Raw genomic sequence first — 18463 nt, forward strand, 5'->3', positions numbered from 1 at the left:
GCTTGTGCTCGGTGGTGTAAGGCACATCTGTCATGGAAGCTCCTGCAGGTCTACAAAAACATGGCTCAGGTGATGCTGCTCATTATCTGCCAAGGGCACAGAACAGCCATCCTTGCAGATTCCTTTACCTTGTCCGGCAACAGATCTTGGCCTTGTCCTTTTCTCCCCCCTTCTTTTCTTATCCTCTGATTCACAGATGCAAAGTCATCCCCCTCTCCTCCTAAATTGTGGATCTGTTCTGTATGGTATGAAAAGAAAAAAAACAGTTAACAACAGTTAATATTAGCTGTGTCTGACCTTTAATATTGCTTTTATATTGCATTACACTCACTGTTATAGTCTACATCAGAATGCACAGATGGATGGATGCATGCGTTGTGATCATAGACAATCTCTGGTGAGTGGAAGTTCTTCCACTAATATACATGTCTCCACGAGGCGGAGTAGTTTTTTGAAGACACAATTTCCTACTAGCAGCGTAGCCTACTGGGATGTGAAATCTCATCATAGGTCATGTATCAGTAATGAAAAAGATGTACACGGAATGTGGTGTGCATTGACAGGTGACACATTACAGGCGTGCTAAATCAATCATATAGCCAAAGTTTTCACGTGCAACCCTTAAGCCCATGTCGCCCGTAGGAGTGGCATTAGTTCTGCAGTGCAAACAGCATTATTGTAATGCTTTGAGTCATGGTGGCCACTTTAGCCAGTGCAGTCTCCGGAGTGCTCTTATGAGTACTAGTGGACAAATCACACCTTATTGTGCACGTAATAGCTAATAAATGTATCTCGGTCAAAGGTAGACTGTACGGGGAAATGTCGAGTGGCGTCCTTTCTCTTTGAGGTTCCTCCCCGCAGAACCCAGCAGTCGCAGTCCACTCAGAGACCACAACCATGCAGTTCCGTGCAAAACAAACTTTCTTCTTTCTAACGTCTGTGCTATTTCTCTATGTAGCTGCAGACCCACTTGGTAAGTAGGAGAACACCAACTTCTTATATATTAGTTGTAGGATTGACATGACTGTTGGTCTGAATAACACAATCGAGTTAGAGCCCGTATATCGCCTTAAAATGTATTTGTCGTATTCTGTTGTTGACTTGATGTTACCTTTTTTTGCATTTATTGCGCCTTTATCTAGGTTACTTTTTACCTGTTGCATGGCTATGAAAATTATAACTGTAAAATAAAGACCCCATATTTCGAGATAAGATGTTTACACACTCAAAATGGCTATGTTGCAATCATAGATTGCGTAGCGAAATTGTATTTAACCCCTGTGCAAAATGCAATTCGTAGCCTATGTTCTGTTTATTTCTTGGATATTTTTCAAAATAAATGTTTTTGATCGCCTCTTATATGATTATATTTTATCTTATCATATTGTATATGTCCTTCTACATCTACTACTTAGGCTACTGTTTTTTTATTCAGCCTCCCAGCAAAAGGAGTCACATGGCTCGACATGGCTGAAATCAAATACAAGTTTTTATATTATCTAACACTTTTCCATTTGTCAGTTGCCATATAAGCTAGAACCAACCAACGAACAGATGGAACATATTTCTATACATATTTTCTACCAAAACTACATTGAGATTGAACTGATGAATTGTGTTTCATCATGATTTTTTGTCCAACTATTTTGACAGCTCCTGAAGTCCACACAACGCTGGGAAGCCTGAGAGGTAAGTATGTGAGTGTAAAGGGGAAGGAGCCAGGGGTCCATGCCTACCTGGGGGTGCCGTTTGCCAAGCCACCTGTAGGCCCTGCACTGAGACTGGCTGCACCTCAGCCTGTAGAGGGATGGGAAGGAGTGAGAGACGCCACCCAGCAACCACCCATGTAAGGCCTTGGTATGCTTTAGTTGTTGCACAACTTGTTGGGGAAATTATGCCCAATACTCGCTACAAAAAAAATGTCTCTTTTTTTCAGGTGTGTTCAAAATAAACAGTTGTCTTTGGATCTGTTTGATAAATTCGGTGTCACGTTGGTAGATCTCCCAGACATTTCAGAGGACTGCCTTTACCTCAACATTTTCACTCCTGCGAACAGAGCTCACGATGTCAAGCTCCCAGTAAGTTGCTGCCGGTTTGGAATGATGCCGCTCGGTTACTGAGATTCAGCTTTGGAAAACTTTGGCTTGATTCCTTTTATGCAGAATCTCAAAAGGCAATATGAGTATAATGAGGCCCATGTTTAGATTGAGATTTTTACAAGCTCAAGATGGAATAAAGTAAAAATGTGATCTTACTTTGTGGAAAAGATCAAGGTCTTTTATTACCTTACCAGGTCATGGTCTGGATCCATGGTGGAGGGTTTTCTATGGGGGCAGCTTCATTGTATGATGGCTCCGCCCTGGCTGCTTACCAGGATATGGTTGTTGTTCTGATCCAGTACCGCTTGGGACTTCTGGGCTTTCTCAGGTAAAAAGAACTTGCATAACTAAGCACATAATGAGCATACTTTGACTATATTGTCCTACTTTTGATCTGATCTGTGCACACAAATTCAAAACAGGCTCATTTTTACCAGCTGATATAGACTATAATTGTATGTTCCATCCAGCACTGGAGATGAGCATATGACAGGGAACGTTGGCCTGTTGGACCAGGTACAAGCTCTGAGGTGGATTCAGCAGCACATTCACAACTTTGGAGGGGACCCAGATTTAGTAACCATATTTGGGGAGTCTGCTGGCGGAGTGAGCGTGTCCCTCCTGGTAAGAATCGATCAGCAGACAAAGCATTAAAGCATAAACTCGCTTTTTTTTTGGTAGTATGGCACAGTTATATCACTGCAAAGTTATGCTCGAATCAACAGCTTCTCTCACCGTTGTCTGTTGGCCTGTTCCACCACGCTATTGCTGAGAGTGGCACAGCTGCAATGAATTTCCTCATTTCAAATGACCCTCTATCAGTGATGCAGGTAAATGATCAGTGTGTTTTTATTTTTGCTTGTGGACATTCTTCAGTGCACAAAATTGAGAATATCATAACACAACATATTTGTTTTTCTAAATGGTTGAGATGGAGCCCACATATCTGTCCTCAGGTGGTGGCAAATATATCTGGCTGTAGCCTCGAAAGCACAGAGAAGATGGCAGATTGCATGAGAAATCTCAATATTAACACTATCGTGGCTATTGGGCAGGTGAGAATAAGATGTCTTCTGCAAGATGTGATGAAATGTTCACCGTTTATTTATGTTGTCTTTATCTCAACTCATTTTGTTTTTTATGTATTTGGTTTTCTCAAGGATGAAAGATTGAGATTTTCTGTAAATGTTGATGGAAACTTCCTGAGACAACCTGTGGATGAGCTGTTCCATACACATGATCTTCTTTTAGTACCATTTATGACTGGTGTTAACAATGATGAAGGGGGCTTTTTACTTGCTGATGTAAGTCTGAATGCCAACTTGATACTACAATTTGTGTGACTAAAGAGCTTGCCGATTTCCAGATGAGCACATGAAAAAATGATTTTGTTTAGGGTTTGTGCATGTCCAAAATGTTCACCTTCTTCCCTCAGTTCTTTGCTCCTGCAAACTGGACAGAGGGATTAGACCGGGAGCAGCTGGTGAACATACTGTTCATGTTCTACCCTGATGTAAGACAGACAGTACTGGACATTACAATATTACTCTGCTTTATCATGCTCAAACTTTTCTGACAGATGTGTTGCTCGGTTTCCTTAAGCCCAAAGATGCATTCTTCAGAGATGTGGTTATAGATGAATATATTGGAACCGGTGAAGATCGAGTGAAAAATAGAGATGTGTTAACTGAGATGCTTGGAGATATGCTGTTCACCATCCCAGCCATCAAAACCGCTAATGCCCACAGAGGTATTTGATTTACACAAAAGTATGCAAATCTATTCACAAACCAGAGTGAAATGTTTACGGTCACACTTTCATAAACAAGTTATATCACACCTATTCATCTATTACTAGATGCAGGAGCCCCTGTATACCTGTACGAGTACCAGCATCCGCCCAAATTCTTGCAGGCAAAAAGACCAAGTTTTGTAGGGAGTGACCATGGCGATGAAATTTTTGCAGTTTTAGGATTTTGCTTCACAACTACCCATATCAAACTAAGCGGTAAGTGCAAAATAAAAATTAGCATTTCAATAGACTACCAGAAATCTGTAAACATCTCTGGGTTTCCCACAATGCAAAGTGTTTTACCAGATAATCATTATTTTAGAATCATGCGATGAAGACGAGGAAGAGTTGAGCAGAACTATGATGAGCTACTGGGGGAACTTTGCTCGCACTGGGTAGGAATCCCCCCCCCCCCCCGTTACAAGTTAGTATACACATTGAGATGAGGCTTTTTAATAACGTGTGTTTGTGTGTGTGGGTGCGCGTGCAGGTCTCCTAATGGAGGCGGCCTTGTCCACTGGCCAAAGTATGGAGCAGAAGAAGAATACTTGTCAATTGATGTAAAAGAGCAGGTAACTGGTCAGCACCTGAAGAAGGAGCGGTTCGTCTTCATGACTCAGACACTCCCGGAGAAGATCCGACAACACAAAGAGAAAACCGAGCGCAGCGAGCTGTAGAACGTACACCTCTCCTTTCTCCCTTCCATCATTTTATTTTTTTTATTTTTTTTATTCCATCTTCAACCGGAAATAAGTAATTTAACAATGCATAAGACATATTGAGACATTTGATAAACTAATGTGATGGTAATAATATTTTAACAAAGTTCTTGTGTAGCCTATAAAAATGCATTGTCAAATCCACAATTGAACTTAAAAAGCTGCGTGATGTGGTAGTAGCACGTAAAAACTTAAGGTTGGGTGAATACTTTTTTATAACCACTGTGTATGTTGAACATCAGTTTGAATCCAAGGTAAATAGCTTCAGGGAATACTTCTTTAAAATCCAAAAGCCCAACAGGAAATATGTAATAGAACAGTCTTGGAGTCCTACTGCGACCACATATTTAAGATCTCCTTCATAATCTGGATTCCAATATAAAATAAAAAAATAAAAACGTTTTACCATTCTGTTATGTGTTGTTTGTATCCCTGAATCAATGTTATCACACAATTTCATTCTCCATTTGCAAAAATAGATACGAAAATAAGACAAACATTCACTGGCCATTGGTCTGAAAGGGTTAACATAAACCTAATCGAGGTTCTTCTTTGACAAACATGGGTTACTTAAGGTTTATACTGACAACAGTACGTGGGGCTTGCGTAATACAGGGATGTGAACTTGTTACATAATCAAAATTACAATGGGGCACTGGAAAGAGATGATCCTTAAAGGTGATAGTTGAGAACTGCTTTCTAGCAATACAGCAAAGGGATACGCACACAAAGCATAGAAAGATTTGACAAAAAGGCTATTTTTCAGTTTTGTAGTTTTTATTACTGGGAGGAGCGCTGAAGCTGTAAAGCTCCCTGAAGTCCAATGTGAGCAGTTCAATAAGTCAAACTTAGTTTGTTTCTGCAAAACCAGGCGTATTGCAATGAGAATAGTACAACAATACTATATAATACAATACTTTTCGTAGGCAACTCATTCAAACAGCTGGGTAAACAAAGTGGATTGTATAAAATAAGTATACTAAATTTAGAAGGAAAATAATAAAATGAAGTTGACACTTTTTCTTTATCTTTTGCAAATGTTAGTAAAGCTGCAGTCTTTTACAAAAGTGTTGGCCAGTGGTTTTGAATGATTCACTATAATGCCCAGAAAAGTGCACTTGGAGTAAGAAAGCTACAGGGCAACACCATCAGGCTGTAATGAGCCATACAGACACTTACTTTGTACATCAAAATGTACTTTAACCTGTTTGTAGCCTGGTCTCAAGTCCACAACAAACTGGAAAACTGGAGGGAATAGCTTTGCAGGTATAAAGCCAGACAAAAGTTACATCAGCCAATGAAACAAACAACAAATGCAATACATTTAAAATGTTAGAGAAGTTTCTGTTTCAGACCATCGTAATACAAGTCTTCAAAAACTGCATAATTTTGATCAGCTTATGTATAGGTTATGTTATTCTATTGCAGTACAATATATCTTTCCAATTTACATATTACGTCATTTGTGGGGTTATTAAAGGTCTAACTGAGCTGCAAGGAGTTCCTCCTCCAGTAGCTGTAGGAGATAAAGAGTTCCTCGCTGCAGACTTAACCATTTCAACAGCATCACTATCTCTCAAGTTCAAAGGGCCAAAACTTGCTGATGTAGTAGCTGAAGTGTTAAGACAGCAAACCCTTGCTTCTCAATAGTTAGAAAATTGTACTTACTTTGTTTTTCTACTGGACAAATGAGTAAAATGAATGGGACTTGATACATTGTTGTTATAAACATAAATACTTTAGTCCGGTTTTTCGCTGAGAAAAAAAAAACTGAGAACCTTTTTTTTGTTTTTGCTTTTTTAAAGCAAAACATAACAAAAAGGAAGGCATGCTGCTTAATGACAATAGAATATCATGTTCAGGTCGTGTTTATGAGTGAGATGCAATTAGATCTAAATAAAATGCAGCATGCAGTTCACGTTGGGCACTGAAATCAATATAATGCTATATAGTAGAATACATTGGACACCTTTATCATCTTCAAGCACTATCAAGTACAGACATGCTTTTAGAATAAGAGGCACGCACAGTTTTATCCCCACTAAGTGGTATGAAATCTCACTCCATCTCATCTCCTGCAGGTAATAAATAAATAAATAGTTAAATAAAAGGTTAATGTGACCTGCTTTCATGCTGCAATGGAGGATTTCGTTCATACTGAGGTGTGCCGATAAAAGGTGACTTGGAAGGCCGTTTGAAGTGCTTCTCTAAGAACAGGAGCGCACGTGTGCCAAGTCAGCGTGGCATTACTAGCTTAATTAGACTGTAAAACGCAATGATTGTAAAACAGATTTAGACAGAACGTGGAAAGTTATAGCTATCGCATTGGTAACGTTTAGTTAGCAGAGGACAGAGGGGATTTGTGTAAAAATGGTTGTTATTATGTATTGTAAGGGGAAGCTTAGAACATGGTTCATCAGGACGTCCAGGACTGCATGTTCATCAGCATGGCCTCAAATCGCTCCATATTCGGGGCGTGAGAGTGAGCTAGGTGGTCCGTCAGGCGACTGTACAGACTGAAAGATTTCAACTCCAGCCAGATGAAACCAAAACGGTCCTCATCAAACAGCACAAAGAGCCCCGGGGTGCGCTCTGGACTTGTAAAGCCATGCCCAGCGATCAGGCCTGTCCCATAGAAGCTGAAATGGAGGAACAATCAATTATCAATCAGTATTTTGGTGATGATGAATATCAATTTCAATGGATTGTAGACTCTGTTCTAACTAACAGCGTGCAGAAATAAAGAACATAATGCTTGTGACCGCAGTATTTGACATAATAATTGCTGAATTTTTATTTTCCATAAAGCTTTATAGTAACCTTCTTAAAGATTTGGGACTCAATAATGAATTTTCATTTCCTGTAGTTACTAATCCTATCAGAAGTGTTTCTTTGAGTGAAATTGGTGTCTTCCTTTAGGGTGATAATAATAATAACACCAACGCAGGCAACGACAAAACCATTTTAAGCAGTGACATTCGTCTTGCAGGTTGCAATTCATTGTGGAAGCCAAAATCACGATAATAGTAGTTCTATTGTCAATTAAATATTCTTATCTATACAAAATGAAGTCTAAGGTTCAAGACAACGGTTTCTTTTTGTTCAGCCAACATTCAACGCGCATAGTGCTAATCATTCATCAGAGGCCGGTATGATGTCCGCCTGTTGCCCATGAACGTTCCACAACATAGTTTATAGTCCAGATCAACTGAATGAATATTTCCATGATATATAAGTATATTTGTCTGGTCTGGTCTGGTCTGGTCTGCTTTCTGTGTGATGCTGGTCTCACGATCTCTTCGTTATGGGAAAACAACAAGCTTGGAGCTAGCAAGCCACATGCAGAGAAGTTTTAAACAAAATTTTGGTTGCGCAACAACGCAGCACGCTTGTTTTTTTTGGGTATTGATTGTGAAGATTTACAAAGAATATCTTTAAGGCATTTACTATCTAACCAGGGAGTTTTATGACCAATTGGCAGGGGTTGCTGTGGACGTAGTACACGCAGCGATACACTGGTAAGAGCAAGTTACATTTAACCATGTATTCAACTAATTTAAATAGCTCATGTTTGTGTGAAACTTGCAGTGACGATGTTTATTTCATATTTTATGTGGCGTTTTCTTTTGCAGGGTGCAAATGTTCCTTCCCGAGACTATTTTGCAAAGCCGCCTTTGTTGAGCCCGGAAGTTAACGCCGCCCAAGGCGATTGTAATTGGTTTAAAGAAATGCAAACAACCCAGAACGTACAGTATTTTCCCCTATTCCAGAAGGTATCTGGGGTGTAGCCCAACCTAACTCCACAGTACTGTGGAAATAGGTGTGGCAATGCAAGACTAACAAGTTTATAACTCATGAACAATAGGAACACTGTGTCGAACACTACTGCTACAGGATCTTAAGAGGTTACAATCAATCCAAACGTACACTGTGGAATTTATACCCTATTAATTTTCCCTACACCTGAGTCTTTACCATTTCCTGCAGGTGCGAGGGTAGACCTCGTTGCGAGCCATAACTCCCAGGGGCAGGACGAAGGGCTGGGCTTCGGGAGGACTGGTGGTGGTACTGGGGCCAGGCTGGCAGCTGTCTGAACAGGTCATGACATGGTCTGGCTCCACCCCTTCTGCTACGCTGGCACCACCAGAGGCCCCCTCGGCTGCCCCTCTGGCTGCGGCAGAAGTGTCCATGGCCTGTTGTTGATCTTCTCTCTGCACTTCCTCGTGTACCCCCATTACCAGCCGGGACAGCTCCTCTATGTTGCGCTGCTGCTCCAAGTCTGGGAGAACCACAGGCCGTCTCAGGTCAACATCCAAAGTGAGTTGCCCTGCAGGAACATTGGGGTCTCCCTGCAGAAAGGAGCAAAATTAACATCTGCACCATTAGCCGATTCATGTTGTCGGTTAATGTTACATCCTGTAGGTCAAACATGTGAGAATGTTCCATTGAAGACGACATTGTGTCAAGGAGTGCCTGTTAAAAGAATTTTGGCTGAATAGTTTTTTTTGTTAGAGAAGGAGACAATGACCTAGAGCACATTTAAAGCTATAGTGCATCTATAGTTTCTGTCACCCCCATGAGGAATTCTAAGTAATAACAACACTACTGTTGTTGCATTCACGTGACACAAGCATTCCATAATCGCACACTGCCCCCACCCCTCTGCTACGCAGTTGCTAGTGGCTGAGGAGGACACGGAGGATTAAAAAAACATGAATTATATTATATTTATTTATCTTCAGTTGAGCTTCTGCGTTCGGAGGTCCCTGCACGACACCATTTTCTAAACATTGTCATACTGAGAAATACAGAGAGTGTGAAGCTGATAGTCTTAATAACCTTTGGATCAACTCATTTGGCAATGGCTCAAATGTAACGGATGTTCATTAATGTAAAAAAAACAGTTACGCACTAAAGCTTTAAAGGACATTAAATAATTGCCAAGAAAGCAGTCTTCCTGTATGAAATCCACATGCATGTTCTGTTAGTTAGAACATTTAATAGAATAAATTTATTTTTAAGGCAAACCCAGCCTCTGACAATTATTATTCACCAACTTACAGTAAGCTTGGTGGCTCTTGCATAAGTCCCAATGAAACTGAGCATGACAATCTCCAAGCCATGACTGCCGTAGGTGCCTTTGAAGAGGCCCGGGGGCAGCAGGTCAGAGGGCATCGCAGGAGGCAGGTAGATCCTCCGGTATGTCAAACAGTTGCTGGCAAAAGACAGCAGACAATATTAGTCAGGAGTTGATCAGACTTTTGCCACGGTTCAATGTTTTAATTTCAAAATGAATCTGGCATATTATGTAACATCACCGTTTGCATTGCCAAGGCCATCAGAACTACATAAACAGGTTATACATTCACCCAAGTAAAAATCTGAACTCTCTTAAAAGGAGAATTCCGGCCATTTTTTTACATTAATCTTGATTGTCATAAATGTGTGTGTGCGTTTGATTGAAAAAAAAAACAAAAAAACAGGCAACACGGAGTAGCTGCAGCTACGTGTACGGGCAATTTTTAGAGAGCCTTTGTGCCTCGTAACCAGAGGTGGGTAGCAACGTATTACATTTACTCCATTACATTACGAGTAAGTTTTTGAAAAAATTATACTTCTATTAGGACGTTTTGAAAAACTATACTTTTTACTTTTACTTGAGTAGATTTGTGAAGAAACTGTACTGCTACATTAGGCTACAATGAGCTTGTTACTTTTCTTTATACCTCTTTGGTATTCTACGCGTCATTGTTTTTATCCCCCCACCCCCCCCCCCATATCCCTCATTTTAATGTGTTATTTTGACAGAGAGAGACACTTCCTCTTAAAGCCCTACCACGTGACTGTGTTTCACCAATCAAACTTAGTTGTGCAGTCTCATCATGTGACCATACTCAAACTCAGCAGCGGGACGGGTTAGCTTTACAGTCGTAGCAAAACAAAGATGTCAGAATCAACCGTCGGCAATGCAGACACAGACAAGGAGGAATCATATGGAAAGCATGTTTACCCTAGTGAAAGAGCCAAACAGCAGCTACATTATGTCTTCTGTGTCTATCAAAACAAACAGACATTTCAGCATTCAAAAACTCATCATCTAACTTGAGGAAACATGTTTTTTTTCTTAAATCTATTTATTTTTTTGCTGTGGATAGGCGAATGTTTGTCTTTTAAGTTACATATGTTTTGAACATTTGCTATATATATATATATATATTATATATCATCCAAATTTGATGTGACAAGTCTCTTTATTTAAGCTATTTTGTAATTAATAAATTAATTTTAATTTGTTGTATTGATTGGATGAACTAAAGATGGTTATTTTGTATTTTTATCTTTCTGATTGAACGCTTGTGTGAAAAAATAAATCAAACGTTACTCAACAGTTACTCAGTACTTGAGTAGTTTTTTCACCAAGCACTTTTTTACTCTTACTCAAGTAATTATTTGGATCACTATCGTGTTGTCGAGATGATTATCACAGAGGCCTGGCTGAACACACATTAACTGGACGGCAGCTAGGAGCTAAGAGCTAGCAGCAACCAGCTAGCAGCAACCAGCTACTGGCAGGATAGAGACCGGGACCAGGTGAGGTGAATTTAAACAATGTCTGAGTTGAGACTTTTTGTTACGTAAGTGCCCTGTTCATGTTGCACAGACATTTTACTTGCATTTTATGTCTGTTAAGAGGCACAAAGGCTCTCTAAAACTTAATCCAACAACTGCCATTTTAGCTTAGTGGAAGCTAGTACACGTAGCTGCAGCTACTCCGTGTTACCTACACTGATTCAGGTTGGGGTTTTTCAATGGCTGGAATTCACATTTAAGATAAGCTAAACTTGTAGTTATTGCTTAACTTAATTAGAGCTACTGAAAGAGCCAGATTCATTGAAACTCTATCGAGAATGTGATGTAAGGAAGAGACTCGTACTCATATTGACTGGTATAAATAAACTTCATAAGGATGAGTTCCTGCATGTGCTCATGAAAGATTTCTTCCAGTGTCCGGCCCCATTCTTCCTCCAACCATGTTCTGAACTCCTATACGTGCACACACACACACAAACACACAGGACTTTGAATTTTGACATTACCAAAGTACATAAGCATGACAATTTAACAGTTTAAAGGTTGTTCCCTGATTTGACCCACCTCCTGTCTGCCCCCTGGCATTCGGTGATAATCAGTCTGGTTACACTTTGTTGAAAATTCATCCTTCTTCACAGTCTAAAAATAACAAGACGTGACACAAATTAAAGGACGGCATACTTTCATTCGCTTCTAACCTCAAATTAAAGTAGAATGACTAATCTGTGTCAACAAATATCCAAATGATGTAGAGTTGTTTATTTTTTTGGTGCACGGCCAAGCCTTTGGGCTGTGTAAGCCCTTACCTGTATGTCTCCTTTGTGGGGACCCTTGTGTCCGTACATACACTCTACAGTGGCTTTATTGCTTTCCAACAAGTGGATACGAAAGAGCGGCCGTCGTCTCATGGGATCCTCCACACGGGGGTCATGAGGTGGCAAATACATCCAGCCGATGATAAACAGCCCGTCCACCTGAATAAAAATGATTTTAATAATTTATTAGCCATTGGAATGATCCTAAAATTATGTTAGGAAAGGCAAGGTAGCTTTACGTATATAACACATATCAGCAACAAAGCAATTCAAAGTGCTTTACATAAAACATTAAAAGCAGTTAAAACAATTAGGGGAATATAAAAACTGCTAAAATAGAATGAGACATGTATGAAAAACAAGAATACAAGTTACAGTGCAGTGTAAGAAATAAACAATTACTTAAAAAAGGCAGCATCTAAAAGAAAAGTCTTCAGTCTTGGTTTAAAAGAACTGAGAGTTGTAGCAGACCTGCAGTTTTCTGGGAGTTTGTTCTGAGTATATGGAGCATAAAAACTGAATGCTGCTTCTTCATGTTTAGTTCTGACTCTGGGAACAGAGAGCAGACCTAATGACCCAGAGAGGTCTGGATGGTTCATCATTTAGTAGAAGATCAGAAATGTTATGTCTACAATTTGGCCCTAAACCATTCACTGCTTTATAAACCAAACAGTAGTATTTTAAAACCACTTCTTTGAGGCACAGGAAGCCAATGTAAAGACTTCAAAACTGGAGTGATGTGATTCACTTTCATGGTCTTAGTGAGGACTCGAGCAGCAGCGTTCTGAATCAGCTGGAGCTGTCTGATTGATTTTTTAGGGAGACTTGTAAAAACCCTGTTACAGTAGTTGAGTCTACTAAAGATGACAGCAGTTACAAGTTTTCCTATGTCCTGCTGGGACATAAGTCCTTTGACCCTTGATATATTATTAAGGTGCTAGAAGGTTGACTTTTACAAATGTCGTTGTTTAATGTGGCTGTTAAAATGCACGTCTGAGTCTATAACTACACCAAGATCTCTGGCTTTCCTCTCTTGTTTTTAACATTGCCAATTGAGGCTGAGCGCTGACTTTTAAATGCTCCCGTTTGGTGCCAAAAAACTGCTAATTTGTCTTCATTAAATTTAAGATCTGGTAGGTTCTGGCACAACTAATCACTGATTTGTTTGATTCACTTACTCAATGTTTGTATTGGCTATAGTGCCTCTGATGATATGGTTAAGTAAATGTCTCCTCCACATAATGATGGTAGATGTCCTGCTGGGGCATTTACAGCTACATATTGCCACATCATTAATGACTTGCAAAAAAGGTCAACAAACTCATTCTTATCTTAATGCACAGCTTGTCTTGATTGAGATAGCTACTTACCACAACATTGAGCAATCCACCATAAGGCCCTATGTCAGGCTGCCATAAGCCCAAGATATGTCTGTAAGGGTGAAGCACTGCAACATAAGAGCACAACATCACACCATATTAACCGTTTCTGCAAAGCAACACCCACGCTTTACTACAAACTGCACCGTGCATTGTTACAAACACAAGAGGAGATGTAAAATGTAACTTTGTGTTTAATGTCTGTCAGGATGCGGTGAAACCCAGAAAGTGTAAACTAACCACGCTCCTGTCAGCCAGTCCAAACGACACACCAAATAATCTGGCCACCTATTTCACACTTAATATGAAAGCAAACAGCACTGAGAAGAATTTTTAGCATGTTAACTGTCCACATGGGATGCTGCAGCGGTTAGCTTTCAAATTAAATCAATAAGAGTCCCATTCACACAACCCCTCATGCTGCAACTAAACCACGCTGAGGCCCATGTACATACAGTGTGTGTACACGTCTCTATAGTCCATGTGCTCGTAATCCGGGAGGAGCTTCATAAAGCGCCCAGACTTCACCCGTGGGTTGACACCTGGGCAGGCACAACATAGGCATGTATAGAGAAGCCATGGACCAAGGCAGGCTCAGCCAAAATCAGCCTTCTAGTGATCACAGTAATGTGTCTACTCAAAGAGCCAACACGTACCCCCACTCTGCCTGGCAACTTCTATTTCAAAATAAGCCCTATATCTCCGCTGATAAATAAATTAGGAAAAGATGGGAGAGACCACAATCAAAAAAATAAATAAAGTAGTAACATTAACAGTCTGAGTTCAAGCGTAACAGAGAAACAACATTCATATCAGAAAAGCATTTGTTGGGACTGTTTTCTATCTGCTGATAATCCCAGTCATTAGGGAGATCTATTTGGACACCACAAACATAAAAGAATATACTGTATGTGGGTGCCAGTGCTAAATGACCCAATGGAATAGAAATTTACAACAAATACTGGAACAATTCATGGGTGACATGTAAACTGTTTAATTAGAAGTCAAACTCACGTTTAACATAGAGGTCCCGGCTAGATACTCCTCCCACTTCCATCTTCCTCAGATCATCCTTCATGCCAAACTCTGCAGAGAGAACACAATTATGCATAATATGCACATGATGACAACTGAGGCATTAAACATTATGACATATATACAGTGAGATCAAAACCCTCAGACGCACAATTCAAAACTTTTCACAAGGTGTTTTACACACACAGCCGACCTGAGGGATAAGCGAACTAAGCAGCCACCATAAAAACCCAAGATCTTTTTTCTTTTCTTTATTTTTTATTGTAAAGTCTGTTAAAGAGCCCTTTTTTTGGACTTGCTGCTTTTCACCATTGGTTAAAATGCACTGAAGAGATACTGTATGTTTGATGGAATTTACACAGCATAAGATCTTACAACTTTGGGATCTTATGACACATATGTTCAGCTCTAAATCACACATCCTACTGTTTTTGACTGTAATAGTTCAGGCTTGTTAGTAGTAGGATCTATTCAATTGCTATTAGTTGTCCCTATTCCACTGTGACTGCCCTATTACTACAAGTGCTGTCTCTTTGACTCTTTTCTTCTGCTTGCTGTCTTTACTGTAACTGCTTTCTTTAGTTCAGTTATTGACTTCAGTGATTTTAAACATACTTTCTTGTTGTTCTGCACCGTACATGTAATTGGCTTCCTAATTTACTATAAATGCCTGGTATACAGGCCACCATTCCTAGGGCCACTATTATTATCTCACAGTCCGCAGTTTCCTCACTCCCTGATTCAGTAAAACAGTGCCCCCAAATCCCAAATATTTCCTCCCAGCCAACTGCTCATGTTTTGAAACTCAAAACTCATGCTGCAACTACAAATACTGCAATTTGTTTTTATTATCAATTAGTATTGCTACAATTAGTAGTTTATTCTTTAATCTAAAATCACATGACAAATAACCATTACATAAGCCATGAATTGTAGCCTATTTTTAAGTTGACTATTTTCTTTGGTATTTAAAAAAGAAATATTCAAAATTCTATTCAAAGTGTTATGAAACTGATAAAAGCAGTACATTCTCACACCGGAGGTGCTCGAGTGAGTCTTTTTCTGGATAACAGACTTCCAAGTAATGCTGGGCAATATGACAATATAAATGCAAATCGACTGTAAGAGAAGTTAAGATACCATTTATATCATGGTATCTATATAATCGTGTATTTGGCTATTGTGGCCAATGTTTCACATCAATAAGCATAACCGCTTTGTGGCAACATTGGATCTTTGGTTATTTTATCCATTTACAACTTTTAATTAGATTTACCAGAAAAGTTATTATATTTAAGTGTTTATTATGATACATATGCCCTATATATGTACATATGTATTTAATTTGTATTGCATTTTTTTAACATAGTAGCCTATTTGTGTCTATTGTACAGTAGCCTGTATGTTATAAGAAATATATGCTCAACTGCAATAATGCAGGCCCCTGACTTATAACATGGGGTAGGGGTGATGGTGGTGGTGTGATCAAAATAATGCTGAAGGCCCCCAAAAGGTCAGGTCGGCCCTGCATTAACATCAGCTACACAGAATGGCTACCATGGGCATAATAACACTGAGAGGTCTTAGAATATGTCTACAGCGGTGACCAGAGACGGTAATGTTCTTCATGGTCAGGTTCCCGCACAGATCAATAGAAATGCTTTTAGGGGAAAACATTTCCGAGGAATCGGAGCTGGGCACTGACACAAATAACCCGTATTAAAATGACTGAACGCTTTATTTAGCAGTCTAACGTTACACGTTAACATTGAGATTATCCAGATGTCCACGTTACAACCGCTGTAGGCCTAGTTACCTTCCATGCACCGCCTTCTCCAGATGGTTTCAGTGTTAAGTATTTGTCTAAATTTCTTGCAGACGAGGGCAACGTTTGGTAGTGCTGTCCCGGGAAGCAAGGAGACTATTTCCACTAAAAGCTCCGGCGGTAGCTCCGCTAATGACTGCGGGTGCGGAGGTCCCGTGCTTGTGCGATCCAGAAAGCCTCCTCTGTTGACATGACCGCTGCCATATTCACAAGCGTCACCCGGCCCTGCAGTGGCGACGCCGCTCTCAAGGCCTCCGCCGTCGCCGACGTCGACTTGCCTCGGACCCACGATCCGCTCCTCTTCCTCCTCATCCATGTCGGAATCGCTAGCTTGATCCTGCTGGTTATGCCGCTGTCGCCTCCGGCACCTCCGCGACTGACCCACTCCGCAGAGCCTGGCACAGACAGCCATCCGTAGTCACCAAACAGGCAACATTACATCACTGGCCACAACACATCTATCAGCTGCAGTCTGGCGGATCCCCTCCTGTCCTTGTGAGCATGGGCAGAAACATTTCTTCTGACGTCACATCAGCTCACGTAGCCTAAAGAGGGCAGCAACTTCCTTACCTTTGGGTTAATATAGGCTACAGTCTATGGTTTCAATACATTCGTGGTTTTTACTTCCTTCCTACCAAGGTATTCGTTATGTAGGCTACCGTGTTATTATAGGCATAGCTTTATGAAGAAGATCCATGCTTGAGATCCCGAAAGAAAATACATTGTAAATTGGCAGCTTACCTGACCATTTGGCAGGCCTATCCGTGAGCTCATTAAGTGGCTCCTAAAAGGACCAGAGGTTAAGGATGTTGTACATTCCCTAACCTTGTTGGGGAATCAATATCATAAAGTCTACAAGCATGTACTGCTTAAATCCACTAGAGGACGCAGTTGTCATCCTATTCATTTAAGAAATAAATCCGACCATGACAATTTAGGCCTACTTGAATGTGGAATGGGGAGCTTAGGTCTCCGATCCCCGACAGGAACATGTCTCTCTTAACCTATATTCTTACCCAGAAGTGTTGAAAGTTGTCAAATATCACTTAATAACTCTTAGGCCTAAAAATAGAAGAGTTGCTTATTGTGAATGTCGAATTAATAGGCATAATCAAAATCCTTGTGGAGAAAAAGCATTCATCCAGATATTCACAGAGAAGCTGGTTTCTCGGATATACAGGAAAACAAAGGTGAACTGGTCAATTGGAAACCCAGAGGACAACGTTTACCATCTGTTCAATAGAACATGGGCCAACGTCAAGGGTGTAGATTTTGATACTACCCAAAAAACGATTAAAAACCTTGACAAGGCCATTTTCCAGGACTTGTGTAAGAAATGCGGCTGTGCAGAGGAGGTGCTGCTCTCCATGCGTCTAAAAGATCCAGCACTGGAAAGATGTATTGCTTACTCTGTCAAAGAATACCTGATGACACCACCAAAAAAGCGTAGCACCATCTGCAGGTTCTTCCTATCTGTGGGAAAAGCCATCTCCACTATCTGCAGACGTAGAGATACGCCGAGAGAAATGCCAGTGTAATGGTATTTTTTCTACCAAGTTAGGGTTTTCTCTGGGTGTTTCTCCCACATTCAAGAAAATGAAGAAAAAAAAACATTTGCAGCAAAGGGCTCCAGTCCTGCCTCACATCCAGATTACCATCTCCTCCACTGGGAGACCCATGGAGCTGGAGGTTACCTAGATGGGGGGCAGGACTTGAGCTCTCAGGGCCACCTCAGAGGTCAACAGTGACACCTCACAGCTAGAAGGCGAGGGTTCAGTGATTGGTCCTGAGCTTTTCTGAGTTTGTGTCCTGTCTTCTATGGCGCTAAGTATGGGTTTTTCCTGGGTGAAATTGAATTGAATTTAACAAATATAAAATAAAATTGGCTCATTTCTGTCATTATTAGCTGTAAGAGCTAATACGCAACACAGAATGAAACTCTGATTGTTGATTGATGATTGTGGCCTGAGATCACTGATGGTCAGATGTTCCAAATAATTATCAAATATAGGCTACATGAAAAGTTCAACAAAGTAGAAATATTTGGAGCTTGTTAAGATTTGATAGTAACAGGTACTATTCACAAGTTCTTCTTTGATGGAGAGGGGGGTTATAATTAAGGCATCATCTCTATTCACTTTAATAAATCATAGATCATTCCTAATATTTTGTATGAGTAATATGATGACTGCAAAGTAAATACAGCTA

General features: G+C 40.3%; 2 protein-coding genes across 3 annotated transcripts; one reads left to right on the top strand and one right to left on the bottom strand.

Moving 5' to 3' along the window:
- Positions 1-701: 701 nt before the first annotated feature.
- Positions 702-4904, top strand: ces2b (carboxylesterase 2b). The gene is made up of 13 exons (XM_032523452.1): positions 702-973; positions 1654-1846; positions 1937-2078; positions 2294-2427; positions 2570-2723; positions 2825-2929; positions 3056-3154; positions 3260-3403; positions 3535-3612; positions 3702-3849; positions 3958-4107; positions 4214-4286; positions 4382-4904. Exons 1-13 carry the CDS (start codon positions 898-900, stop codon positions 4566-4568), a joined length of 1683 nt encoding a protein of 560 aa, XP_032379343.1. The 5' UTR covers positions 702-897; the 3' UTR covers positions 4569-4904.
- Positions 4905-5368: 464 nt separating this feature from the next.
- fbxo31 (F-box protein 31) lies at positions 5369-16778 on the bottom strand. Of its 2 annotated transcripts, XM_032523449.1 has the most exons (10): positions 16247-16778; positions 14410-14481; positions 13851-13937; positions 13387-13463; positions 12008-12175; positions 11766-11840; positions 11545-11654; positions 9672-9825; positions 8586-8959; positions 5369-7249 (listed from the first exon to the last, which is right to left on the bottom strand). In XM_032523449.1, exons 1-10 carry the CDS (start codon positions 16665-16667, stop codon positions 7027-7029), a joined length of 1761 nt encoding a protein of 586 aa, XP_032379340.1. In that variant the 5' UTR covers positions 16668-16778; the 3' UTR covers positions 5369-7026. The 2 variants fall into 2 exon arrangements, with proteins under 2 accessions (XP_032379340.1, XP_032379342.1); XM_032523451.1 differs by lacking the exon at positions 13851-13937 and having other exon boundaries at positions 16247-16776.
- Positions 16779-18463: the final 1685 nt, after the last annotated feature.

The sequence above is a fragment of the Etheostoma spectabile genome, chromosome 8 (assembly GCF_008692095.1).
Source record: "Etheostoma spectabile isolate EspeVRDwgs_2016 chromosome 8, UIUC_Espe_1.0, whole genome shotgun sequence".
NCBI classification, from domain to species: Eukaryota; Metazoa; Chordata; class Actinopteri; order Perciformes; family Percidae; genus Etheostoma; species Etheostoma spectabile.